The sequence below is a fragment of the Strix uralensis genome, chromosome 16 (genome assembly GCF_047716275.1).
Source record: "Strix uralensis isolate ZFMK-TIS-50842 chromosome 16, bStrUra1, whole genome shotgun sequence".
Lineage (NCBI taxonomy): Eukaryota > Metazoa > Chordata > Aves > Strigiformes > Strigidae > Strix > Strix uralensis.
This window is the reverse complement of record NC_133987.1, coordinates 6,654,942-6,682,819: the sequence shown is the minus strand read 5'-3', so window position 1 is coordinate 6,682,819 and position 27,878 is coordinate 6,654,942. Positions and strand designations below refer to the sequence as shown.

The window sequence follows — 27,878 nt, the reverse complement described above, 5'->3', positions numbered from 1 at the left end:
TTCTGAAGCTTACAGCATTTTCTCTGAGCAAAACAGGTCTGATTCTGCTCAGGCAGTCCATAGCAGGCACCATCCCAAACCAACCAGAAGCAAAGGTGTGTGTCGGTCTCTCAGGTGAATGAGACTACTCTGCCCATCTCACATCCTGTATTTGCTTATTTTTTTTTCCGTTACTCATGCACCACTAAAAAAAGCAAAGCTGGGGAAAGTGCTTGAAGTGTTATACACACAGCAGCTTTACCGAAACAGGCTGTCTACCCAAAAGACCCATTTTCAAACAAAGCGATCCAACAATAGCACTGACGATGTTTGAACTGGCATCGATTTAGAAAGACAAGCTCTTTGCTGCACCACACTGTCAGCAAGCACTCAGTACAAATGCCACGTTAGAAGACAAACTCCTCTCTTGTTTTTTAAGACTTCCCTTCTATTTTCATGCCTCCGCTCCGTTGTGTTATTTCCAAATCAGGCCCCGGATCCCAGCGGATCCACAGTGCTAAGGTCAAGTCCCTCTGAACTCGTTGCTGACTTCAACACCTTGGGTTTGGTTTTAAATGTCGGGACGAAGCTTTCTATCTTCATCACAAAGCATCTACCCTGCTCCTCAAAGCCTTCCAGCGATTGCTGCAAACCTCCAGTTCAAATCGCTATCGCCGTTGTAAATAAGATCAGCCTGATTAAAACCCAGTTATTCTAGCTGCAATAAAAGTGGACCGTCTTCAGCAAGTGTAAGAAATATCCTCTTACTGAACTGAGACAAGCCTTCACTGGCTCCAGCTAAAAGGAGATTGAGGTCACCTAATGACTCTGACATTTCTTACAGCCTCTGATTCATTGCAAAGAGATCGTATAAAGCTATACCAGAGATGTCAGCTAATTCAAGTGGCTTTTTGCTCTCCTGTATGACCTGTATTTAGTTGCAGATAAGCGTTTGGGTACCAGTGTGAGTACGCAGCTCTGTCACCGTGTCCCCAACCAGCTGGACCTGCAGATGTGCCACTGCCTGCAACTGAAAACCGGGGCTGGATGCTGCAGTATTTCAAGTTGGCCAATTCTTCAAGCAGATGTGGCCCATGGGAGTGGAAATACTTTGGTTCTGTTGTCTTAAAGACTGAATCAGAAGCTCCAGTTTGCCCAATGTGTGAGTAAGAAGGAGCTGGCAGGAGAGAAGGGGACGGAGAAAGGCTGGGGGTGATCAGCAAGCAGAAGCCTCTCGAGACACAAACACATCAGCACACAACCACACAGCCCCACGCAGAGGAAGAAAAAAGCAGCCAAGCCATCCCAGCACTGCCTGGGATCTTGTGTTTAATGTGAGGGTTTTCAGATCCGGGCATCATCTTTACAGTTTGCTCTCATTAATAGGTTTGCTTGGATTCCAGCTCAGCCCAGCTCATTAGCCACACGACTGAATCTGACACTAATTCTGGATCACGCCTATTGCTACAAATAAATAATAAAATTGCCTCCACGCAGGGGTTGTTTTCTTCCTCTCTGCCCCTAAAGCAGGTCTGGTAGCATCTCATGTATCCATTAATGAAGTCCATTATATCCAGAGTTTCTCAGCAAGTAAAAATTACAATCATTAGCCAGTGACTGATGAGAGACAGAAACACCATTTCTGCCCAGGCTGGCAATAACAGTACGCCAAGTACACGTCCCAGCGAGTCGAGCCTTGCTCTCCCATAATATGGTACCCAATGTTCTTCATTAGCATCTCTCTTTTTAATAGAGCAAGACAGCGTCCTGTGGCAGGTCGCAATTACACACAGCAATTAATTCAGGGAGAAACAATGACGGGTGTCGCAGAGGCACATTTTGCAGAGGGGTTGTCAAAAGGTGAAGTGGAAGATGATTAGGAACATTTTAAAGCCCTGCCTAAAACTGAAAACAAAACAAGTGGAGGCACAAGTGACAGCACAGTAAAGGAGACATGGCTGGTTTCCTTGTAAATTACTTTGTAATTTTTGCTTTAAATAGTAAAGAAACACAACAATTATTCTTTTGGTCGTAATACCCCAATGACCAGGACCAGCAGTCTCGGACCAGGACTTCTTGTGCCATTTGCAAACAACACACAAAGCTGGCTCTGCTTCTCCCAGAGCTGCAGCTGCTCTCTTGCTGCCCTTTTGTGAAATTAAGGTTTAATTCTCTGGAATAAGTCTGCTAATAAGGACTCCCAACACACCCATCCTCTGGACAGCGTGTACTCGCTCATCGCTCCCCCCAGGGCTGCGACGGGAGGGGGGACGGGGAAGGGGGGAGTAAAAAAATAAATACGCCTCACAGAGCACAAAATGCAGGAGAAATCTAATACCCCTTCGCAGAGTAGTGAGAGTTCGTTGGAAAAGAGGTACTGGTTGCACCGGCAGTGCTCGGCAGAGCACCGATTTCGGCTGGAGGGCCTCCCGTCCTCGCGCTGCTCGACATATCACGTTCCACGCTCCGTGTTAAGCCTCCCCTGGGAACATTTCCCACGGCGCCGAGGACACGCATGTTTGCGATGCTGCTGTCATCCCGGCAGCCAACAATAGAGAGGGACAATTTGATCTTTATGTAAGGCGGGCAGCCGCGCGCTCTGTTCCCCTCTGCTCGGGGATGAGACGTTCAAACCGCGCGGCACAACAAGTCATAACAATCTGAAGGGTTAAATCAAACCCCTGGGGCCTGCTGGTGTTATCACTGAGGTTCCTGTGGGTCTCGATGGGTGCAACCACGTGCCCCACAGTATTTATTTAATGCAAGGAATGTAACCCAAAAGCCAAGCGAACAATCAATCATCCCTAGACCCCATGATCTGCACCCAGGGGAGCTCCTTCCTCCTCTGCAGCCTCAAAGCCCAATGCTGAGATGCACACATGAGCCCTGCACACCGTCCTCAAACCCTCTTACAGTCTTTTGCTCCATGCATTTGTGGAGGTGGGTGGTGGAGGCTGAGCAAACCCTTCCAGCTAAGGATCCCCACACATCCGTACCAGGGACCAAAGGCAGGTTGAGCAATGCACTCGCTTGCCTTTGGTCTGGAAAATAATCGCACGACAAAGTCTTGAAATGAAACTAATTCATTGCTGCTCTCTAGCCTTGGGAATCCAATGCGTAACTCTGCAGTCATTAAAATAATGTCCTGGCAAAAATAAACAGGAAAGGACACTTAATAGGAATGCTCTGTAGTTAAAAATATTGTATCTCGTCTGAGGTCATTCAGTTTTTAATAGGAACAGCCAAGCATGCCCCAAGGTGATCTGATTTGGTATCACTCCAGTCCTGTTATGGCTGTACACCATAGTCACAGACGGATGGACTGGGGTTTTTTTTTTCCGGTTCAAAATCCTCCCGGGATTTTGTAGATTGAGCATCTGCTGTCGGACTCACTGCAGAAAACACAGTTCTGAGGGAAGAGGCAGGAACAGGAACATCTGACTACAAGGGGGGATTTGGGATCCCTCTTCTCTTCACCCAACAAGACTGATGAGGAGGATGCTCCTTTTTCTTTCTAAAAGGGGCATTTCTGTAGCAAAGGAGAGGCTCAAGCCAGAGGCGGTCACACTGAGCACCAGGCAGGCACAGAGCTGATGCTGGACAAAGGGCACGAGGCAAGAAAACTAGGCAGAAGTACTTTAAAGGATCATAAAAGCTGCATGGACATTTTCCTTCCCTGAAAATGTCTTTGTGCTTTTATGGCAAGGAGCTGCTACAATTACAGCTTCTTTTATAAGTGAAGCACAAACCAGATAATGAGCAAACCTCCCACCACACAAAGGAGGCGACGAAGGCGTTCTGTGAGCCCTGACGGTCAGGCTTCCCCGCAACAGCCGAAGGCAGAGAAAATTGCTAAAACCCATCTCCATTTCACCTACTTCAGGAATGTGAGCTGCTCACAGCCTGTTTTTTCCTCCCAAAAGCACAAAAAGGATCACACCAAAAATGACTGTACCTACACAGGCAGTGAGTGAAAACCCTCCAGCCAGAAAAAGCAGCAGCTCGCATGTCCTGACCTGCAGAACAAGTCCACGGCTACATGATCCCTGGTCTGGAGGAGCAAAGAGAGGGAACAAAAAAGGTTTCGTAAGGAAAAAAAACCAAGCATGATATTGGCAGGTAATGCACCGTGGAGGTTCATGATTTCAGTGACTCATGGGAAAATCAAGAGCTCCTGCCAGCCTTCCTCTCCCTGACTCCAATATTCACTGGGAGATCGGGGGAGTTTGATGAAGCCACACGCAGCTGCACAAGCCTGGGGATTTCAGCTTTTCTGGCAACCAAATTCGTAATTTTCTAAGAGAGTTGCCCCTCTTTCCCTGCACATGAGCAAAAACGAAGGTTCAGATGGCTTGGCAGGGAAAAGGAAAATGAGGCAGCGTCTCGCTGAGTAGGGCTATTTCATCCCACCCCACAGCCCTTCCCCTGGGCCGGGGCCACACTCCGAAATCAAAGCCCTTGCTCTGAACAGCCAGTGCACCGCTGCTCCCCTCCCTCTGCAATGTATCAACCAAAGCCACTGTGCAAGCATGCTCACGTCCTCCATCAATGTAACACGTCAGCACCAGCCTCCAAAAATCGACTATTTCTCCCTGGGTTGGGGTAAAGGGGTTTTAAAGCTTTGTCAGGATGCCTTAGAAAGGGGAATGTAAGGGAGCTGACACAGGCAGGCAGCCCTGGGGGGAGTGTAGATACTTGTTTGCCTTAACTGAGACGAGGCTCCTAACATTTATCAGGAACCGGTGCCCACCAAGTGCTGCTGTGATCGAGCTCCTGAACTATCTGGTTTTGTACTCAAGAGAGCAGGGACATGGGATGCTCCTGCCAAGTGCCATTTCCAGCTACTCATGTCATTGGGGATACGATACAGGTGGAAAAGAGGAGGGTTTTGCTTTACTGATTTACTAATCTACTTTACTACCCATTTGCTACTGCCAAGTGAGCAACTGGAGATAAGTATCCCCTTGGAGTACATCAAGGTGGGGAGAAAATAGAGAAAACAAGGAAGCGACTTCTTTGGGGCACTGACCCTGTGTGCCACCAGCCTGCTAGAAGCCAGATCTAGCACCCCCACCACGAAACCCCGACGCCTCCCTCCCCACCACGAGTCTCCAGGCATGCAGGAGATGCAATGGCATCGTGATGGAAGCCGGGCAGCGGAAATAACTTCCTAAGAGCACTCAGCAGACTGCGTGCCTCTGCGTTTTTTCGTCAGAGCAGCCTATTTTGGGAGATCCCATCCTTCTGGGAACTGGGCAGGCTTCTGCTAAATGCTCTACGCCACGGCACAGCCAGAAAACACTCAGCTCACGTCTGAGATTGCGGCAGGCACACAACCCGGGATGGCCCGATGTCCCAGGGGAGGCAACGGGTTTCCCCGCTCGGGGCTCCAGCAGCTCCTGGCCCCAGGGCTACACACAAACGCTACCAAAGCCCAGGGCCATACCATCATCTTCCACGCCTTCCGGTCTGGGTAGATCATACTACTTTCTTTTTTGCCTCCAGCTGCATTTTTTGCTTTGTCCCATGGGATGCAGGTGGTGGTAGACTCGCTGTTTCATAGACTAACATCTTTGAACAGCACCTCATCCGCAGGAGAAAGTGTTTAGCAGAAGCATAGCAGGACAGGGATAGAGTTGGACAGAGAGGAAAGGGCCTCTCCCAGCTTCTAGGGTCTACAGATAATCACTCTGATGCATATGGAAACAAGACTCTTGGCTTAAATACATTTTTCCATCTTTTGTACATGTGCTGACTTATTCTAGTGGGGCTGCCAGCAGTCCACAGTTTATTTTTAAAACACTAAACAAGAAAAGTCCAGTATATACAACAAACACCCTGGGTTTCTAGAGAAGCATTCTGCAGAGGCTAAAAAAAGGAGGTTGCTTTTTGGGACATCTTGGCCATGATCCACAGGGGACTGTGAAGTGAGAGAGATTCTGACCTCAGTTTAGAGAAACGTCGAGCAGGCACATCGTACACCAGCTGGATCCCAAATTCATGCTTGGGACGGGCACAGGAGAGGCTCAGCTGCCCAAGCACACCCTGCCCTAGCAGGTACCTGTGCACGGTGGTTGGGCAGCTGCCCAAATGATTGCCACCGCCTCACCCGGAGCCCCGAGGGCTGAGACCCTGCCTGGCTCGACACACAGATGAAGCATCTCAGCTCACAGCTGCCTGGCCAGGCTGGGCTCCACGATCTCCCGCCACTGCAAGCAACTCAGCCTGCAAGGACATCATAAAAAGATATTGCACAGCTTCTTAAAGAGGATTTAGATGAAAACACCACCACCCCTAGCTGGGAGGCTGTGGGGAAGCGGTGCTGGGACGAAGGACGTGGCTCTCTCTCAAGGTGACAGCGCTCCTAATTGTGTCACTCCAGCCGGCAGACTGGAGGATGCGACCCAGTTTTGGTGCCTGTTATGCAGCTCGCAGCGGTGCCGACACACTGGAAAAGCTCAATTTAGGAGCCAAATGGGCACAGTGTTACACACCCAGCCTGGACTCACTCTGTTACGAGACGGCCAGAGAATCGATGCCGTCCGCTCACCGCTCGCGTTACAGCATCACTGCAAAGCCCTCGCCGCCTGAGTGGGAAGTGTTACCAAGTCACTCGGAATAAAATTGCCACTAAATGCTGTTTGGGGGAGAAAAAAAAAAAAAAAAAGCAAATCCTCGCTCTTTCTCAGGCATTGTAGGAAATGAAAACGGCTATTGCTGCCTGGTAGAGAGTCCAATTACGAATAATGTGCGTTCTCTCCCTGCACAAAGGATGAAAGGCATCAGAGCTGGTGGTGACATTTTAAGAGCGGAGATGTAAGAGCGAATCCAAGCCTCATTGCAAGCCCAGCTTTACCCCAATAAAGAAACACTTTCTGCAGTCAATTGCCTTGCAGTGTAGCTTGAAGCCCCGCTATTGATCTAGCATCTGTTATAAGCAGATCATCATTGTCGCTGTGCCCTGGCTTCTACGACAGGATCTAAAAGCACTTTCCAGAAGATGTCTGTGGGTTGTTTTTCTGCTCTCACCCACGGTTGCAGGCAGGCAGAGGTTTGCAGGAGAGCCCGCAAAACTCTCGCAGGTTTGCAGAAATTGAAGGCCAGAAAAAAAAACAACAAATCATTCCAACTCATTCATTTCCCAACCCTCTAAACTTCAGCTAACCAAGGTGTACTCCCCGCAAGGCTCTGCCTGGCCACTCCAGCCCAGCCCTGCAGTTCATACCCTGCAGTTTTCTTTCCCCAGTGAGGTGCTAACATGCCACCATCAAGCCACCACTCAATCCTTCCCTTCTGTAAAACAAACAGGGAGAGCTGCTGAAATCCCCCAGCACCAGGCATTTTTCTCCTGTCCCCAAAAGGTTTCTCGGAGTTTGGCTCACTGAGGTCTGAATCCTGACAGCTCCCAAGCTCCTGGCCACTTCCCAGCAGCGTGGGGAGGTTTTGGGCCAGGCACCTTCCTCCAAGTTTAGCAAGAAGTGGTCAGAGGTAGGTGAAATCGGGCTGCCAGCGCCTGCAAACTACCCCCTCCCTGCCGGCGCAAGCACTTCTTATCCACTTGGCAGATTCCTCTAGTCTCCAAAGAAGGAGAAAAGGATGAGAAATTAAAAATAAATGAATCAAGAGATACACATCCATCAGGAGCCAGGCGTTGTCAGCCCAGGTCCCTGTGCAACTACTTCTTTAATCAAAACCTCATGCAGTTTAAACACTTGACAGAAGTCTAGGACAGAGATCTTGTTACCCTGAACAGGAAAAGCTGCACCCTTGAAGAATACAATGATGTTTGTCTGATGGGGTCTATTTTCTTTAAAATCATGCTAAATTATGCTAAGCTTGTTCCTAACCATGTCATGTGAGGTTTCGCCCTGCAGATTCCTGCCGGATGCATGGGTGTCTGAGTGGGTCACAGGAGGTGACAGGAGGAGCGAGCTCTCGGGTGGCAGCTGAAAAGATGCCATTTCTAAATCGGTCCGTGACGCCAGCTGTAAATTTTTAAGAGGTTCAAATCAAGAAAAAGATTGCTGATGGATGTGCTCCCCACTTGAAACTCACTTGCGTGGTGACGGACGTCAGACTACCTGGCTCATGGCTATGCCACTTGCCTGTTTGCTCTTGGAAGTGTCAGAAACCTTCCAGCTTTCTAGAAACTGCCTGTGTGCCAAGGCTCAGTGAGCTCTTTAAAGCCTCCCGCATGCAGGTTATCTGCCTCTCCTGGCTTGAAAATGTTTGTCCCCGAGGAGCTGTTATTTAATACCTTCCTTAGTTACCAAGGGATGGGAAGTTTCTCCCATCGTTCTGCGGCTTTTCAAACACAGATGGGATTTATTGAAGTTTCTGCTGCTCTGACCTCATTAACGTTTTACGGCATGGCTCCAGCGACGCGCCTACTCCTCACCAGGTGCCCCTCAACAGCCCCACGGTGGCTCAGGTCTCCTGGTTGCGCTGAACATCCTTGGGGAGTTTTAAGTGACTTCATCTGCAAAACGGCTTTGCTGCTGCCTTTTGGGACCTCGCCTGCACCCTGCCTCACGCGGGACCACAGCTCCCCACAGCTCCTTTCATAACAGCCACAGCGGGTGGGAAAGCAGAGACAGCACGAGGAGGAGAGAAGGGGGGGAAAAAAAAAAGGAAAAAACCAGAGAATAGTGCAGGAACACATCCAAGCTTTGCCACAGACAACATAACCTGGGGGCCATCTGGGGACAGGCAGGATTTTAATTGGCATGGAGTGGGAAAAGCAGAAGAGGGGGTGCGAGCCCTGGGTTTGGTGGGGAAAGGCAGTGGGCAACCCTGAGGCAAAATTCATGGTACCCCCCCAGCACATCCCCACAGGGAGGAGGGTGGGAATTAAGAGTCCTGAGGCATTTTTTGGAGAGCTTTTCAACCCTGCAGAGAACAGGAGGGAGCATCAGCACAGCCTGGCTGGAGTCCTGCAAATTGCCCCACTTAGGCTCTGGTCCTCTGAATTGCTCTTAACTGAAGTACATAAATCGACCTGACGAACATCAGGGTTTTCTCCAGAGCCACGCTCCCCCACAGTCTTCAGAGTTCATGCTTCAGCCCCAAACCCTGCAGGTTTTGCCCCAAAGAAACATGCCTGGTGCTTACCAGGGCAAATGGTAAGCACCAGGCTACACTCGCTACGCTCAAGGCCTCAAGATGTGCCGCTCCACCGGCCGAGCACCGCACGGAGCCGGGGTTTCCCCACCACATATTTATTCAGAGGCGCTGCACAGCGAGGACAACCCGGCGCCAAACTTTGCAAGAGGCAGACCTGGCCGGAGTTCAGCAGAAACAGGGAATTAAGACACTGAACTAAATCAATGTATCCCCACCCAATTTCTACCCAAATCAGGAATTTCATGCACAGGAAGGTTTTTGACCAGGGTCCCACATTACTTATTAAGCACAGAGAGCAGGGAGTGCTTGGCACTGCACAGAAATCCAGACTTTGCACCAAAGCTCTTGCAAGCCCAAAGTAATTCAGATGCAGAAGCGATCTCAGCTGCCGGGAAGGAACTCAAATAGCAAAAGACAAAGGGAGCCTGTGCAGGGATGGAGAGAAAGAAAGAAGAGCTGCTGGCTGGGTGCAGGCAGGCGACACCGATCGCACGGAAAGAAGGATGGGGAGGAGGTAAAGGAAGCAGGTCAGGGAAAATCCAGGGATGGCTGGAGCCACTTCTGCTAAAATGCACCCGGCAGTGGGGCTTGCTCAGGGCTGCAGGTCCCACAGCCCCTCTGCAAGAGCCTTCCAGCAGCTGTACACCAGGACGGGCACTGAAAACGCCAGGGAGATGCTGGGGGGCCTGGGCAGAGCAAGCACATGGACTGTGAGAGCCACCCGGCCTGTTACAGCCGGGGAAACATCTAGTGCCAGGCTCACCTCCCCAGAGCTTTCCACCAACACACCAGCTCAGGTTGCTCACTGCAAACCCATGCAGAGATGCCTTCTGCTCCCAGGCGCAGGCCCTGCACGTCTTGCTTGCAGTGCCACCTGCCGCCAACAGCAATGCTCTTCAGACACTGGAAGGGGACAACAGCAACGCAGAGCAATGAACTTCCTGCTGTTACATCAGCTTTCCCTGTCCTTTAACAGCAGCCAAACTCTTGATCCAAAAAGCAACGCTATTTCCCAAGCTGCAGGCGTCCCACAAGTCGCAGGCGTAGCAGCAGACGCTAATAAAGTACTTTTTTCTTTCCTTTTATGCAGTTTCTCGCTGGAGCCAGTCTCTCCCCCCAGAGACCACATCCTGAATCTTCTCGTTCATTGATTCTTTATGCTAAGTGATGACTCCGCAGTTGAAATAATGTGGCATATTCTAGTTCGCATTTCAGACACTGTGAGACTTTTTAATAACGAGTTGCATGAAAAATTAGGGAGGCTGCAACAAAGAGCTCCGACGGAGGTTTCCGAAGTGACTCACAGGCAGGAGAACCTCGCTTTTCCAAAGCCCAGCATGAGACAATCTCAAGAGCCCCCACGCTCAGAGAGCCGAGTCCTCCCCCTCTGGAAAAATAAGGCCTTTTTAAGGAGACATCCCCAGGATGAGAATCCCTGCGGGGAGGTTTGGCGGGTGGTTTTGGCAGTCTTGGCTGAGATGACATCCTGTTCCCAGGAGCGCTCGCGGGGAGAAGGTTTCACCCCAGACCTCAGCTGTGCTGCTGAGGGTGCTGCAGGGTGGGAGTCACCTAGTGCTGCAGCCGGCCTGTGCTCCCCGCTTGACACATGGGCTATGCAACGCTCCAAAACGGGGCCCGGTGATGATTCTCACTGCTCTTGCAAGGAGGTGGCAAACCACAGCGGTAAAAGGCAGCGGAGACTCTTCCAGTCTCGGCTCCCGAAGCGCCGTAGCACCCACAGAGACAGTGAGCATCACCCGTGCACAGGTATCCCCACTCCTGCTTAGGGCTGGCTCGCTGCCAGCTCTGCAGCTCTTTGCCAGACTTTGCAGCATGATGGAGGGGGAATTTCTTCAGGTTAACTTTTGGCTGGCTGTTTTTGCTTCCTGCCATCCACACAACCAGCTGCCAACATATTTCAAGGGGAAGCAGCGGGCAACTTATCGAGTCCAGCCCCTCGCCGGGGGTTAATGCCGTTTATGCTCAGTCCCAGTAGTGACCAGTGCCCAGCTGCCGGGGTTGGAGATGCGGCAGGAGGTGGCTGAAGGCCGGGTTTGATTGCTCTACCCCCTCTCCCAAGCTCAGCTCCTAATTCCTTCTGCATCCCGCCTCCACCCGCTCTGTGACACCCGTCACAGCCACCCCTGGCCCCAGGAGCTCTCCCTGCTCACCCACCTCTAACGCCTACTAACTGAGCACCATTCACCCCACCCAGCCCAGCAAACTTCCCCAAAGGAGGTTTTTCCTCCAGCGTGGCCCAAAGGAGATCCCCACGTAGCTGGCAAAGGAAAGCTAAAAATAACGGGGTGGCCAGCACATAGGCAGCTCTTACCACGTTCCAGAAGAGCGGGTTGAAGGCGATGGAGAGGACAGCCGCAATGAAACCAGCATCGGTCACATCCACGTAGCCGAAGAGCCGCACCATGGCTGTCACATCCACCTGGGAGGGGAGAGCCAGTTACTGGGGGTGCGGATTCCTGCAGGGGCACCAGGCGCTGCACCCCAATACGAGGCACTTCATCTCAAACCAAACGCACCAGCTGCCCCTCCAAGAGCAAATGAAGCTATTAATGGCCCCGAGCGACGCGTTGTTACGGCTCGCAAAGCGCTATGTCAGGGGGCAAAGTCAAGAAGAAGCATCCTTTATAGCTCCTCCAAGCTGCCTCCCACCACACCTCAAGGGCACGGGGCTCTCAGGGAACCCCTCATTTGCAGCAGCGCCCAGAAGGACACGGGCACTGCGAGGACACTGCTGCTGCGAGGACGAGCACCAGCGCAATGGGGCAGCTGCCAACCCAAGCGTGTTTCCAAGCCGCAGGACAGGGAGCACCGTTTCACTGCGCCTCGGCGTCCTCGGGGACAGAGGACTGTCCCAGGGGTGCTGCTCTGTGTGGAAGCTCCAAGCAGTGAACTGTGTCAGCCTCAAACTTGTCTTCCATAAAGTAAGACTGATGCAAACCCCCTCCACAGCGAGGGGGGATGTATTTGCATTGCAAGAGGCTGAAAAAGACTTTCCCGTCTTACTTAATGACAACAACAACAAAAACCTTTAAAGCTCGCTGTTTTCCTCCCTTTCTCCTTCTAAGAAAGCGATATTTTTCCCAGGAAGGCTCCCTGACATTGTCAGCATTTTTACCTGCAATAAGCCATGCTGCTTCTCCCTCCCTGCCCCCTCTCCCTGCAGTGGTATTTGGATGAAAAACAGCCAGCGCCTTTTTTTTTTTTTTTTCCCCAAAACTTCGAAAACAAAAGAATAAATAGCTCAGCCCAAGCCCTTCCCTCTCTTGAATCAAAATCAAGACAACATCGAGACGTGGAAGGTTTTTGCTTCCCAAACACAGCTGTGTTTGCAAGTCCTGCAGATGCCTGGGGACAGGAAAGGCTGGAAAACGCATCAGCTTCACCTCGCTTGTCCAGGAGAGAAATTCCCAGTGGCTCCTCACGGGTTCTTCGAAGGAACCGGAGCCGCAGTGGGATGTGTGGAGAGGGGCCGCTAAACCTGCTGACTCTTGTAGCCAAGAGCAAAGGCCCTGGGAATGGCTCCTGTGTCCTGGGGCACGTCCAGCTGCTCCGGGTGCCTCCAGCACAGCCACGACCAGCCGCGGTGCAAAGTGCATGAGCAAAGGCCGTACTGGGGAAACGGGGAGACCCTCACGGGGGTTCACGGCTGCCTTCAAACAGCCCCAGCTCCCCCAGGCTCCTCCATCTGAGCCCTCGGGACACGGGTGCTGGCGACGAACAATGGGAACAGCCCCCAGGGCCTGATCCTGACCCTATTCCCACCCTCCCTGGCCTCTCCTCCCCTCACCCCCAAGCATCTCTTCACCATCAGACCTCGTCCCTTCAAACTGAGCACTGTCAAGCCGTAACCCGGGCACCCAGACAGCTGCTGGCGCCGGGGCCGCACTGTCTGGTCCCACTTCAATTGCAAACCCGTGGGACCAGGACAGTTTCTTTCCTCTCATTTCGTACGGCGCTGAGCACACCGCCAGCACGGGCTGAACAAAAGGTTCTTGACCTACTAACTCCTGGCTGGCAACATCCTTAACATTGCACTTGCCTTCTTTTCGCTGCCTCAAGAACCAAATTCAGGGAGGTAGAGTGGCCTGTGCCTAGTATGTGCTTTTAGGGATAGGAGGGGAGCCCATGAGGATGAGCCGTCTCCGCGAGCTGCTGGGACAGTCGGTGATAAATAACGGTGGCAAACGCTGCCCGCTCGCCCACAGCCTCAAAGCCAGGGAGGGCGAGAGCTGCACGGGCACCTGGGAGAGAGCTCCATGGGCACCGGGAGCTGCACCGGCACCTGAGCAGGGGCTGTACGGGCACCCGAGTGGGGACTCCACAGGCGCCCAAGTGGGGACTCCCATAGGCACCCGAGTGGGGGCTGAGCGGGCACCTGAGCGGGGGCTGTACGGGCACCCGAGTGGGGACTCCATGGGCACCCGAGCGGGAGCTCCACGGGCATCCAAGTGGGAGCTGCATGGGCACCCGGGCGAGCCGGTGGCAGCACCCACGGGACTCCTGTGCGGTGCCTGGGTGGCCTGTGCCACGTGGCTGTAGCGTGGCCGTCGTGGCCTCGGTGGGAGCAGCCCGGGGATGGTGGCGGGTTCCCCTGGGGCACCGGGTGTCCCCGGGGGCTGCTGCACTCGCAGACACAGCCCGAGGCGGGGGGGGGGGGGTGTGTTATAGCCACCAGCTCTGCGGAGCCCCGCGATGGCACCGGGAGAGGCCGGGGCGGGACGGAGCCGGGGTGGGTGTGGGGGGGGTGTCCGGCCCCAGGCCGCCCCCCGCAGCCGAGCGGCAGCACCCCAGGCCGGGCCCGCTGCCGGGCCCCCCGCCCGCCCCCCGGCCCCGCCGGTACCTGGCCGTACTCCAGGCCGCCTAGCCCTTCGCAGCACTCCCGCGGGAAGGGCCGGGCCCCGCCCGCCGCCTCCTCCTCCTCCTCCTCCGCCGCCTCCCGTCGCCCCACGCCCGGCCGCATGGCGAGGGGCCGGGGTCACCCCGCCGCCGCCTCCCCGGCCCGGGGCCCCGCGGTGGCGCTGACGGGAAGCGCAGTCCCGCCTCCACCGCCGGTAAGGCCGCGGAGGGCCCCGGCCGGGCGGGGAAGGGCGCGGGGGGGGGAAGCCGGGCCTGGCGGCCGGGCCTGCGCCGCCGGGGGAAGCACTGACCTCGCCGCCGGCCCGGCCGGCTCCGTCGCGGGCTGCGAGCGTGTGTCCGGCGGGGAGGGCGGCCCCGCGATGCCGCCGCCGCCGCAGCCTGGACTTCGACCCTGCCCGGTGAAGCAACGGGGCCGCGGCGCGGGTCGGCCCCCCCTCAGCCCACACCCCCCCCGGGGACGGGGCTTCGCCTCAGCGGGCAGCGGCGTGGGGCTGGCGCGGGAGTGGGGGAAAACACCCCAGAGGGGACAGTGGGCAAGAAACCGGGGTGTCAGCGGGGGGCAGAGACCCGGCCCTGCCCGTCCCCTGCCCGGCGCTCACGGCACGGCCCCCCCTGAGGCCAGGGAAAAAGCTCCCCAGGTTTTCTGTGGAAATTAAATTGTTGCGTGCCCAGTATTACTCATTCCAGGGCAAAACATAAAGCCGTCAAGCCTGGGTGTATTTTCAGGACAGTTGATTGCAGCCTACTCCCTTCAGCAGGTATAGTATTTTTTTTTTTATTGCTGTTATTATTCCTAGTAATACTATTACTCTTCTTTGCTCCTCTCTAGGATGTTTCTGGTTAATGCACCTCATGGGCTGCAGTCCCGAACCGGCCTGTGCACGGGAAATCAGGTAGTATCATGCCCTCAGACCTCTGAGGGTCTCTGCGTGGACTATCCACTTTTGGAGACCCTCCTTTAAGGGGAAATAAATTTTCTTCAAAAAGGAGTTTGATGTGAAGGAAGAGTCATGACTGAGCTGCAAGTGTCCCTCCCAGAGGTCTCACGGGAGCAGGGAAGGGACAGGATCTCTGAGTGTTTATGCCCTGACAGGCACCAAAAATGCGCAGGAGCGATGGCTCACGTGAAACCCTCCCTGGTAAAACAGCATCCTCGGAGGTTGCGCTTCAGGAGGCCCAGGGGATCCCAGCTACGACTCTCAGCCCCACTGGAAACCAGTTTTCTTTCGTTCTGCTACTCCAAACCCCTGGCTGCAGCAGCGCATCCCCACCTCCCTGCCTGCAGGGTCAGCTCGGGGTGCTGGCACAGGGCTGGACCCCATCCCGCCAGGGCCCAACGAGCATGTTAACGGTGTAAATTGCAGTGCTGGGCTGGTTTGGGGTGAGGCACGCATGAAGGCGCTGTGGGTGGGAGCAGCATTCCCCAAGGATGATCTCCAGCTGCTTCCGGCCTCTTCTCCCTCGCACTGGATAATTTTGCTGTGCCGAGTGTGTAATTATCGCCTCTGTCATCTCCCAGGCTGGGGCGCGGGAGCAGATGGGAGGATGTTTATTTTGCGAGTCCCACCAGCTGGGTGCTTGGGGCAGCGGCAGGGCGAAGGGGACGCAGTGGGGAAAGCAGTGATGGTTGTGTTCAGAGAGGAGGAACCGTTCCCCCAGGGTGGGGGGGAATTAACAGGGAGAAACCTCCAAACTGCCCTCTGCTGCAAGGGGAGAACGTTCCCACTGCTGGGAAAGGACGAGGATGCTGTAGCAGGCTGGGAGGAGGAATGGCTCTGGCCAAGGTGAGGAGGCACAGAGGGGTGAGCCATCTTGCTGGCTCCTCGCTCGAGGCCAGCAATGCTGGGCTGTCACGGACACGTCTGTCCTGTCACCCCACATTGGGGGGCACCCAGTGAAGGCATGTGCTGCAGGACCCAGGGCCCCACCACCAGCTCGGCTGTGTTTGGGGCAGGGAATCACACCAGAGCCCTCACGCTGTTCCCACTGCCAAATCTCCTGTCCAGGGAATATTTTCGACCTAAGAGGGACAAGGGGTGTTCGCAGCAGTGGGACCCCTCCACGCCGGCTTCCATCCCGCTTCAGAAACATCCCAGCAGCTGTTAAGGAGACAAAGAGGGCTTTCTGCAGGGCTGGATTTTTCTTTGTGTCCCCATCCCTCCCCTTCTCCCCGTGGCATGCCTTTTATCCAGCTCTCCGTTTCCGAGCACCAAGCTAAGGAAGAGGGCCGTACCCTCAGCTTTCCCTTCTCAGCTTGAACCCCCCCAGCGCCCTTTGAAATCCCACCACGTCCCTGAGGTCATCGATGAATATGGAGTTGCAAATGCCTCCGTGGCTAGAAAGCACTTAAACGAAGTCATTCGTAACGGCGGCGATGAGCTGCCCTGTCAGAGCGAGGACCGGGAGCTGGTGCGCTGGTTGGCAGCCGTTAACAGCACATGGGGATCGTGCAGCTGCCGTTGCTTCTGCTGGCACCCGCTGCAGCGGCCCCAAAGGGTTTCCGTGCGTTTGACACTCTCGTTGCGTGCAGCTCGGCAGTGCGTGCGTGCCTCAGGCCGGTGAAGGGTGCTGGCTGCCTGCGTGTTTGCAGGACGCTGCGGCTCCACGAGCTGCCGTTTGCTCAGGAGCGTTTCAAACATGAGACCTGAGGGACTCCCGACTCGTGCAAATCCAGGGCAGGGAGTGCTGTTGGGTGGGTTTCCCTTAGAAATGGGACACTGGCTGGGGAACTGCAGCTAGGTCAACTTCAGCACAGAGAGACATCTTGCAAGATCAAGAGAAAGCTTCCAGGCCAAAGGATTGGTTTCCTTGCTGAGAAAAAGGAAAAAAAGGGGATATAAAGCACCCACAGCTCCCACTCTCCGCAGGCGACTCTTGCTGCAAAGCAGGGCAAGCTTATGAACTCTCCTGCTTGCCGGCAGCTCCTATAACCCCCCCTCTCACCCACCCATCGCTCCAGCCAGGCGACCCAGACCTTATGGTTGTCCCCAGCAAGCCTTGCTGGTCACTGGGAGGAGCTGCTTTCTGCTGGCAATCTTGGTGTCTCGTATCTGAGCTTACAATCTGCCTGGTGCCACCCCAGCTACGTCCCTCGCTCATGGGCACGGCATGGGGCTGGGGCCTTTTTCCCAATTCTTTACGTCCCCTTCTCTGAGGGCTGTGTCATGGTCCACATGTTCAAACCTGCCCTGAAATAAAGCTGATCCCTGTGGGTTTATCCCTTGCAAATCTGAAAGGGCTTGGACTGACGGGTCATGGAGATCAGGGACGGAGCATCAAAACGCACGGTAAAGGATGGCATTGCAAACCTAGAGAGAAGCAAATAACCCTGGAGCACAGAGCTGAAACCTTGGGCAGAAGCAGCCAAATTGCAGATACTCTTCTGTCCTCCATCAGATAACATGTTGTCACCAGCAGTGCAATGCTGCAATCCAGACCTGCAATCCTAGTGGAAATCCTCTAGTGTTTGTGCTGGAGGTTAGCTCTATTTATATTCTGATGAATGATTTACTCGAGTAATTGGCACACAGCTCCCCTATTACAGATCATAAAGAATTAATCACGAGATTTTCAATGCTCCCCTATCAATTTTATTAGGCCTGATTGAACACGGTGGATTGGGAACATATGGTATGTGAGTCAGACTCTGCTCCCAGTTACACCCTGGTTAATGCTGGGGACTCACTCGGCTGCTGATCCCTGTAAATCTGGAGAGGCAGCTGCTCCTTTCCTTATTTTCATGCCCCGACTGCTCCTTGCATTCCCTTAAATGCCCAGGGATGCAGAGAGCAACCCAGATCAACTCCATCTACCTAAATCCTCCAAAAGCCTGAGATGCTCCCAAACTGAAAGCCAGGCTGGGAAGAGGATGCTTCGCTTCCAGCTCCTCCGTGGATCAGCATGAGCCAGAAACCGGAGCCAAATGCTTGGGAGCTCGAAATCTGCCCTTAGAGCAGTTGTCGAACAACAGCCCCTGCGAAGGGAATGTGTGATGGTGTGGGAGGTTTGTCGCTGCTGAAAGCTGCGGATGCCTGTGTTGGCGTTGGGGTGTCCTGCCAGGCAGGTTTGCCCACAGGAGATGCTTCCTTGAAAGAATTAGCAACAAGAAGTCCTAAAACCCGCGGGAGCACGATGACACATCCCTGCCCCGAACCAGCAGCATAGCGTGATTCCCTGGAGCAGAAACCTCCTTAAAAGCCATGTCCCCTGCGTGGCTCCCCTCACACAGAGGACCAGGAAAACCTCCAGAATTCCCATGTCGAAGGCTCACAGTCCTTCCCTTGCTTTTTCGCCTGTGGGTGTTGTTACCGCGCTAGCTTATGTGCAGAGTCGTGATGCAGGGAAGGGGATGCTACGGGGCCCTGCTCCAGCTCGTGGGCAATGCTCACTCCTGGTGAAGCTGTTCCCGCTGTGCTCCCGGTAACTACACCAGTATCTCAATTTGTATTTACAGGAGGGAATGGGAACTTTGGGTGTTGATGGAGCTACTTGCATAAGCCCGGCTTATCTTGAACCAGGCTTGCAGAGCAATCAGTCTGGCACAGCTACAACCCACGTCCCCATCTGCTGTCTTGAGCAGCTGCATTGAAGGGCACTGAGAAGTTACTGCCAGTAACTCTTGGCAGGAGCCAGCGAGGAAACCTCCCTCTGGGGAGAGCTGATCTAGGGAGGGCAAATCAGAAACGCAGCAGAGGACAAAGCAGGATCTGTCCTTCCTGCAGGCAAAGGGGAGTAACAATGGCCCCTTGTGCCTTTACAGTCAAAACATTTTGTGTCCACAAGGTCCTGGTTCGGGAGCCGAGCGGGCAGGACCTTGCGCAAGGGTCTTGCCAAGCATCAGTGTGCCCCGATCGCCTGGGGCTGCCTCTTCTCTGCCCTGCCTGTGCTGCCTGCACCCGAACCAACTCTCCAAGGCCTTACCGTGCCCGTGCTTCTGGGTGAACACTCCTCGCAAACACCCCAGGCTCTGGGGACCCCCCAGCTGATTCCAGGTACACCTTATATCGGCAGCTCGGAGCTGGGGAGCAGCCCCGTGGGTCTCGCCTCGGTGCTCTGCCCTGGCAAGAGTCACAGCTTGTATTGCTTTAACCCAGAGCATCGTGACCTCGTCACACATCAGTGAGGAGAACCGCAGAGGCGGGGGACAGACACAGAGGCACTAAGGTGCATCTTTCCAGCCTCAGCCTATTTGCAGGGAGCTCCAATGTCCCACGGAGCCGCACATGTGATGGGCAATGCGGGAAGGAGCAGCTTCACTGTTGGAGGAGCTTCCCGGCATCTGCACTCCAAGCCCAGTGGAGACAACATTTAGGGAAGGATTCACAACAGCTTCCCCGCTCCCCAAGGCCACGTTCATCAGCAGCATGTCTCTAATGAAGCGGAGGCTTTACTTTCTGGGATCAATGAATCCACTGATCGTGACCTGTCTGCTAAGTGGGAAATCAGGTCTCTCCCTCCCCGAACTCGTCTGAGCTCGGCTCAAACAGCAGGCTCTGTCCTCAGGGTACTCTGTGTCGCTTAATTGCAAACCCCATGTCTGATTAGAGAGCAGCAGCGAGGGTGTGCAGAAGCCCTTGCCACTGCAGCCCGGCAGAGCGGCGGCTGCTCACCCAGCCTGGGAGATGGCTGCAAGGAGGGAGGATGTTTTGGGGCTCCAGGAGGGTGGAAATTCCCCCAGCTTTCTCCTCTCCAAAAGGTCCTGACTCTGCACAGCTGGCTGGAGAGTTTATTCCCAGTCTGCTCTCCCCCAAAGCCCTAAATCCCCCAAGCCATTTAAATCCCTCCAAAGTACCTTTCTTGGGGGCAGATGCTTTAAGAGGAGCTGAGGCTTCCCAAAGCAGGAGGCAGCTGAAAAGATCACCGCTACCATGTCCCCAGGCCACAAGCATGCCCCTCGCAGGAGGGAGAAACAACCCCCATTCCCCCCAGGGTCCATTCGAAGAGGCCAGGCAGCTTTCCCTAAGGCTGCCTGCACCTCCCGGACCTCTCTGCACCTACAAACCTGCACACCCCCAGGACCTTTGCCTGTACGGTGCAAACTGCAGAGGGCTGAACCAGCCTCCAAAAAAACTCCCTGCACATCATCAGCCCAGGGATATGGGGCATTGCCCCAGACACATATAATTAGGGTGTCCCCATTAGCTGAGCAGCCAGGTTTCGGATGCTGAGCCATCCAGACCCTCAGCTAATGCTTGCTGCAGCAAGGATGATGGAGGGAGCTGAGTCACTGTGCCCAGCATCACCTCCACGGCCATCTCTCATCCCTCGCTCTGCTGGCGGCCGGCTTTTCCCAGGCAATCAGCCTTGCTCTCAGCTGTGACACCCAGGAGGGCTGCGGAGAAAAAAGTAAAAACCCTCATTGGGGACTCGGCGGGGGGCAAAGCCTGGTAGCGGGGGCTGCTTCGTGCCGTGCGTGACGGCCCCCGCAGCAGGCGCCCGGCCCTGGTGCTCAGCTCTGCGGAGAGATGGGCTTGGAGATTATTTGGGGCATCAGCCCTTCCCTAAGTAGTCCCTCAAAGCTGTGGGGATGTGCTCTGCCTCCGGGTTTAAACCACCCCGGGAGACCCTGGGGAAGGGCTGACTTGCAGGTCTTGGACAGAAACATGCGGCCAGGGAAGAGGCTTCCACGGGGGCACCAGGTTTATCCCGAGAGCTGGCTATAAATACCTCCTCAGAGCATCACTCCCCCTCCTCTTTGATGTTTTGCTGTTATTTACTTCAAACCCACTCCCGCTGCTGTTATTTTTATCTTTTCTTCTTTCCCCTCTGCTTTTGAGGCTGTTTACGAGCTCTATCGCAGAAGCATCTCAAAAGGAAAATGGAAAGAAGGTCAGGGACCCTGGGAAGGAGGTCAGGGATCCCAGGAAGGTTGGGGACCCTGGGAGGGCAGAGGCCCTGTGGCCAGTAAGCTCCCTGGCTCGCAGCACAGTGCCCTCCCAGTGACACACAATGGGCAAGAGCTCTGCCCTCGCGTCCCACCGGTGAGGGGCATGGCAGCCCCCCAAGCAGGGAGCTCCTCTGCTCTGGGCATCACACTCGCCCCTGGCTGGACTGATATTAAAAGCAGAAGGGGTGTAGAAGCCCAGCAGAGCCTTTCCCACCTTCTCCCCAGTGCATCCCAGGGGCTTTCTGCTCCACTTCCACCCAACCTTTGGCCAGACGCTTTCCTCTGCCGGGATGAACCGGTCCCGCTCGGCTGCAGCCCTGTACCGAGCGCTGTCAGCTCCTGGCAAGGCCAGCTCCCCGTGCCAGCCCTCCATCCTGGCTGGTCATGAGGCAGAAAGTCCCTGTAGGAATGATGTGATGGGCAACCAAATGTACCCCCCACCATGGGGATGGGGCTAACAGGCTCTCCTGCTGCTCTCCAGCCACTGGCATTTGTTGAATTTGCAGGAAATTGGTCTCCATGTGATGCCAAACCCCTGCCAGAGCCAAAGGAAACCAGGCAAGCGGCTCAGAAATTAATGAAAGTGGAGGCGATGTGAGTAGTCAGACACAGATGAGCCTAATTCCCTTAAATGAATTAAAAATACATTGCTCCTCACCACTGTGAGCCTGAAGCCCTGAGTCACAGTGGCAGGAGGAGAGGGTGAGCTGTGAATGCCAGGCACCCCACTGACCCCCTCCTCACCTGGCCACGGGGCAGGGGGGCTCCTGCCTTGGCCCTTGGACCCCCCAAATCATGCACCCAGGTTTCCCTGCCATGGCCCTCCCCGTAGGCAGACTGAGTGCCATTGCTGGGTACAGATTCAAGTCATTTCAGCAAAAAGAAGCTGCTGGAGCCAACTTTCTAATTCTCTGCCTTCACTTTTCAGCAAGATGAAGAACACTTAAGGACAAACTGACCTTTGCATTGTAGAAAACAGGGTCTGCAACAAAAGGTCTGGGGTTTCCCCACCTAAACATTCTTTAAGGTTTAAGGTGTTTAATCCCCTTATTGCTAAAGACAAGATGCTGTCCCTGCTCCCTCCTCTACACATCCCTCCTTCCCGCACCTGGAAAAGCCAGAAATGGCCTGGAAGCACAAAAACCCAGATGTCCCCTTTGCCAGAGTGCCTGCCTGCAGCATCGCCCACTTGCCAAGAGTTGGGTTTTTTTTTATAGATCCCCATAAAAAGGGCAACCGGCTGGGCTGCAGGTCGCTGCCCGGGCAGGGGTGCAGAGGCTCCGCGCCAGCCCCAGCCGTCGGGACGGATGTTTTCTGCTGCGGTTTGTTGTTGCTGGTGGGGAGGCCCTGGGGCCCTGTTTGGACATCGGCTGACGGGGGAGAAATTGAATCCAAAGGGCAGAGGGGGAAGGAGGAGAGGCTGGAGCGGGGCTGGGAGCACGGGGTGGACCCGGCACCCACCAGCCACAGCCCCATGGCAGGGCATGGGATGCGGGCACAGCAGGACAGCCTGGCTGGAAGCGTGGCCGGAGCAGGAATAAGGAGGCTTTGCCAGCAGATGGGTTTAGTGGGGGCTGCTGTGAATTCTTCAGGATGGGGAAAACTTTAAATCCCAAGAGGCTGCTCCTCTCCAAGGTCTGCTCCAGCCCAGACAGGCAGGCGTCCAGGCAAGCCTCCTGGCCTGGTTTGTGCAGAAGGTCACGGCTGTCCCTGCAGGCTCTTCGAGTTGGAGCCCAGTGAGGATGGAGGCTGGGTGATGGGAAACCACGCTCAGGGGCGGCTGGGCCTGGGGACCCTCTGTAGGGGCACCCAGGGACCTGCTCCCCGCCCAGTGCTGAGGATGCTGCGATGGGAAGCAGCTGCCCTGGGCTGGGAAAGCCCTGGGTCACCCCTGCAGATGGGCTGCCCCTGTGCCACTGGAGACCCCGCTGCTGGCACCAGCCCTGGTTTCCAAGGCAGGACTCAAAGCGGTTACCTCTCTTTTCCCCTCAGTGCTGGACAGCATCTGACCCCACATCTGGATCGGCATTGGGCTGCAAACAAGTTTCAGCTGCGTGGAGAGTGGTCATATCCTGCAGCTGGTAGGAGCATGCAAGACAACACTAATTGGGAAGAGAAATTATCTCCATCTCTTTGTGCCTCTCATTAAAGCCAAGCCTGGCAGGGTGTGCTTTTTCTCTCAGGTGGGTGCTCACTGGTGATGGGTGCCCCCGTGGCCGGGGGGGCCATGGGTGCGTGTGGGGACCCAGGCACTTTGCAGCACATCAATGCATGGAGCAGGGCATCGCCTCCGCGGCGCTGGCAGGACTCTGACCTGGGCTGCACCCGCTGCCAGCCTGCTCCGGCTTTCCTTAAACGCCACCTTTCATCCCCCCATGTTGGATATTCCCCATGCGGTCACATCCAGATGCTTTCCCCGTGCTCCATCAGATCACAGCATGATGGACAATCCAAGCAGACTGGGTGCAGGACCCACAGGCACAGGACCCAGGGCTGCAGGGGGTGCAGAGACGGGGCACCAGGCCACAGCAGCGCTGCAGCTGCCAAGGAGAGTCTTGGGGTTTCATGATCGGCCCCAAATCTGGCCCCGCTGGGTGCTGGCGGAGAGTAGCTGCCTGCAATCTATCACCTTTCTGCCCAGCACATGGAGAGGAAAATAGGCTTGGGGGCATGCGGTATGGGTTCAGGGCACGCTCTCTCTGCTTGGCTAAAATGACACTAATTAAGCCCCTTGCAGCGTGCAAAAGCTATTCCTACAGGGCAGACAATTAACCTTGAAACTTGGCTTTTAGTGCTTGGAGGGGAGCGAATTTTTCATCCTGTTATTTCCCCGTGCTATTAAGCTAATCCTAGAGACCACGAGGGAGAAGCAGCGTTACATGTCTGCAGCTCCCAGCCCTGCCAGGAGCACAGCGTGTGGCCGGCAGCCTCGTGCTCCATCCCTCCATCACACATATTTTCACCCACAGTCTCCAACAGCATCATCATCACTGGGGAGCGCTGGGAACGAGGGATGTGACCAAGGGCACATGGCAAGGCTGTGGCATTACACGATTATTACAGTCAGAAGTAAATCCAGCCTCCTCTGAGCGTGCTGGACGTGGTGCCAGCCTGGCCTTGACTTTTCAGGGAGTTTCCCCAGAGGGACGGCACATTCCCGGCTCTCCAAGGCTGTTGGCTGCTGGCACGGCATCGCCCCAGCCCAGGCTCAGCGGGAGACAAGTCACTGAAGTTTTGTTTTACTGGAGGAGGAAGGGAAGGACAAGGGGAGGTGGAGAAAGGGAGAAGATTTGGTCTGTGGAGGTCAAACCCTACCCTGGGGGCTGGGGATGTCCCCAGGCTCCCCTGTGTCCTCCCCAGAGCTCACAGCTCCTCTCCCCCACCAGCTCCCCTCTTGCCCCCCAAAACACAGCCGATGGCAGCACTGAACTTGGGGACATGGGGAAGAGGAGCTGGTGGCTCGGCCTGATCCTGCCATCAGCAGAGGTGAGGGGAAAGGAGGACCCACAAAACTCCACCACAGGCTTAAACACGTATATAACATGCTTAAGCACTAAATAAACCAGCCTGAGGACATTTGTTACAACAAGCTGCAAAAAGGAACTGAAATGTTGCTAAATTGCCCCAAGAAGAAAGCGCAAGGAGGGCACCGCTGTGGTGAAGGCACCCACGGCTGCTGGCATCGGGCAGGGCTCTGGCAGTGCCACCGATCTGAGCCAGCCATCCCCTGCCTGGGGAACGGGGACAGTGGGACGAGGGGGACCCCAAAGCCACAAGACGCAGAGGGCAGAAGTCGAGGGGAGGGCTGGGAAAGCAAACTTCACCCAGGAGGAGACACATCTGCCCGGCAAAGGTCTCAGGAGTCTTTGGGATGGGGGAAATGGGTGAAAGCCATCGGGAAGGGAAACAGAAGCATGTTTTGGGGTGTAACACCAGGAAATCTCAAAGCCAGCCATGTGCCCAGGTCAAGTACCAGCTTGTAAGCAAAAATGCACCTGGGGTGATGAGCAGCAGGTGATTGACTGGGCAAATGCAAATCATTTCCCCGTGGCTCAATTAATCTCAATTAACACTTCCACAGCAAAGCCTTTTTCCCTGTGGCCAATCTTGGATTAAAACCTCCTTTCCCCCTACCAGCTGCCCCTGAGCAGCTCTTCTTGAGCTGTGAGGTGAGTGTGGTGGGAAAGGGGTGGCCCTGTGGCTCCCCCACCTTCAGGGATGGGGCATCCTGGTGATGTTGCTGCTAAGAAGCAAGGGAAGATGTGCTGCTCCTGGTGACAATGGTGCCAGGAGAAAGTAAATCAGCCTTTGGGGGTGCCCAGCTGAGATGGGAGAGGCTGTGTGTGGTGGGGCCTGGCTGTTTGCTGGAGCGATGCAGCAGGAACCTTCCCCCAAAAGTGCATGGAGCAGCCCACAACGTTGAGATGAGCAAGGCACGGGCAGAAAGCTGGCTGAGCCAGGCAGGAGACAGGTTTTGCATGTGGGAAGTTTAACACCCTCTGCTCGGGGGGGCTGGTGTTATCTGTGTCAGCCCAAGCCACCCTGCACCCTGATATTTTCCAGGTGCTCTTTCAGCCAGGCCACTCAGCATCCAGCCCAGGAGCTGCAGCTGCATCCCTCCAGAGAGCTCTTCCTCATCTTCAGCAACCCCTTCCCACTGGTGGGACCCACAAACCTCTCCCTGACCCCCACACCGAGCTGAGCGCTGGCTGCTCAGCTCCTGCTCCCAGCCTCAGCACCCCAAAATAGCAGCAAACCTCCTACCTGAGCACTACTGTAAGTGCTTTCCCAGCTTGCTGCGCTAATTGCTTGGCCTTTAAATCAGAGCATGGAGGGCTGCAGCAGCCCTCGAGGAGCCATTTTGTACGTGGGTGCTGTTTCTCTGAAATGGCCTGTTTTTTAACTGCTTTCCTCTTTTTTTCTTGAGGGGGTGGTACATTATGGAGGCTGGATAAAGCGACTGAAGGGAGAGCTGCACCGTAAAAGCCAGTCTGCTGCTAAATCTGTTGGAAAAACGATGCTGCAAAGTGCCTTTGCAGTTGTTTAGTCATTTGTTAGCCTGGCTGAGGAGTGATTTGCACGGCTGTGCTCTGCTTGTGTGCACAAGCACTGACTGCAGAGCATCACGTAGGGTAAAACACCCTTAGTGTATACGGGGACCAGAGGAAGGCTCAGGAAAGGAGGATGAGACAGCTCTAAGATTTTCTTTTTTCTGGGTGACTTTTTTGGCTTGTCTGCCTCCCTCTCCCTCTTGCAAAATGATGCTCATGTTCTCCAGGGCTCCCATGGAGGTAAATTCAGCTCCCACCGCCTTGCAGCTTTTGCCTCCCCAAGAACCATGCCCATGAAAGACACTTTTCCTGCAGCTCTGTTGTTTCTCACAGTTGGCTTTCATGTTTTAATAATAAAAAAAGAGAGTAGGTGCCTGGGGTAGCAGATGGGACTGGCTTCTCCTGCCTGCTATAAATCACAGAGGAGGTTTTACCTTCCTGGGATGAAGCCGTGCTCTCGGAGCACCAATCCTGCCAGAGTCGGCCGGGGAGCAGCGGCACAGCCAGCTGCCAGCACTGTCACTGCTCATCGCTGCATCTTTCTCTCCGGGAGGAGAAGACAAACCGACCTGCTGCGCCTCTTCTGCAGAAGTGGCAAGGTCCTAATGGGATTGCTAAATCATGGCCGTACTTTGGAGCGTCCTTCTGCTGGTGTAAATCAGCTCCGCTGAAATCGCCTGCGTTATGCTGATTTACACCAGAGAGTGGGGGGAGATGCTGGGTGGTTCATCTGAGCATCCCTGTCCTCTGAGCAGTGGAAGGCGGCCACAAATCGTCTGGTGGCAACGGAAATTACTCAACAGCCTGAGCTCAGGCATGGGGATGAGGGAGATGGGTAAAGCCAAAGGGGTTTCAAGGTGGCTGTGGGAATGAGTTTCAAAATGTAGAGTATTTTCAGTTGGAAAGGCCCTACAACAACCATCTAGTCCAACAGCCTGACCACTTCAGGGCTGACCTAAAAGTTAAAGCATACTATTAAGAGCATTGTCCAAATGCCTCTTGAACACTGACAGGCTTGGGGCATTGACCACCTCTCCAGGAAGCCTGTTCCAGTGTTTGACCACCCTCTCAGTAAAGAAATGCTTCCTAATGTCTGGTCTAAACCCCTAATGTCTGGTCTAAACCTCTCCTGGTGCAGCTTTGAACCATTCCCACGGGTGCTTTCACTGGATGCCAGGGAGCAGAGATCTCCCTGGAGGCCTCCCAGGCCTGCTGGAGGCTCAGTTTCTCCAGGATTTTGCGGGGGTTTAGCTTGCAGGAGATGCAGCCTTCCCAAGCGTGGGTGGTGCAGGACGGGGTTGTGAGCAGGCACCAAGCTCAGCCCCGGGCTGTTTGCAGTAGGGCGAATGGTTATGAGTGGCTGGTTGCTCCCAAATTGGAAGGGATAAATGTGGAGTGGAACACGTGCCAGCCGACTCGGCTGTGTTAAACCCGGCGTGAGCGCTTAGCTGTGACAAAGCGTCGGCACCGAGGGGTTTACGTGCGCGTGAGCTGGCGGCCGGCGAGTCGGGCCGCGCGTTATCGGCATTCGCAGCTGCAACGCGGCGGTGCCAGCTCCGGGGAGCAGGGCTGGCTGCGACCTGTGTGCTGCCGAAAGCCACCGTGTCCTTGGGTGACCATCAGCTGTGTCTGTCCCCAGCCCAGGGGAAAAACCATCTGCAGCCCTGCAGGTTGCATTTACCCCTCCAGATGACTACAGAGTTGAGGTGCATATATATTTGTGCACGTATTAGAGCCTGCTATGTCTATTTTACAAGGTCCATGGAGGATTTTATTACCTGCACGTGCTGGATTAGACCAGGGCTGGGGAGATCCTGACCTCCCATGCAGCATTTTGTGCCCTGATGGTGCAGGACAGGCTGCGGGACCAGCAGCAGCTCGGTGTGGGAGCGAGGGTTTCTGCTCTGCGCAGGAATATCTTGGCAAGCTGCGTGCGATTCCCAAGGATAAAATTTGATATC

The 27,878-nt window shown here is 54.9% G+C and overlaps 1 protein-coding gene and 1 long non-coding RNA gene across 4 annotated transcripts in view; one reads left to right on the top strand and one right to left on the bottom strand.

Moving 5' to 3' along the window:
• The window catches only part of PEMT (phosphatidylethanolamine N-methyltransferase), a 43,299-nt gene extending 28,904 nt beyond the window's left edge, over nt 1–14,395 (bottom strand). The window contains exons 1-2 of one of the 3 annotated variants that reach the window (XM_074886185.1): nt 14,271–14,395; nt 11,435–11,542 (exon numbers count right to left, since the gene is read on the bottom strand). In XM_074886185.1, the coding sequence (XP_074742286.1) occupies nt 11,435–11,527 (93 nt within the window). In that variant the 5' untranslated portion in view covers nt 11,528–11,542; nt 14,271–14,395. Of the gene's footprint in view, nt 1–11,434; nt 11,543–13,963; nt 14,106–14,270 lie in introns of those variants that run through there. The other 2 variants (XM_074886184.1, XM_074886182.1) reach the window with 2 other exon arrangements.
• On the top strand, nt 14,055–26,455 carry LOC141950829 (uncharacterized). The gene is made up of 4 exons (XR_012631176.1): nt 14,055–14,174; nt 14,810–14,873; nt 22,859–23,049; nt 25,430–26,455. It is a non-coding gene; the product is annotated as an uncharacterized LOC141950829 (long non-coding RNA).
• Nucleotides 26,456–27,878: the final 1,423 nt, after the last annotated feature.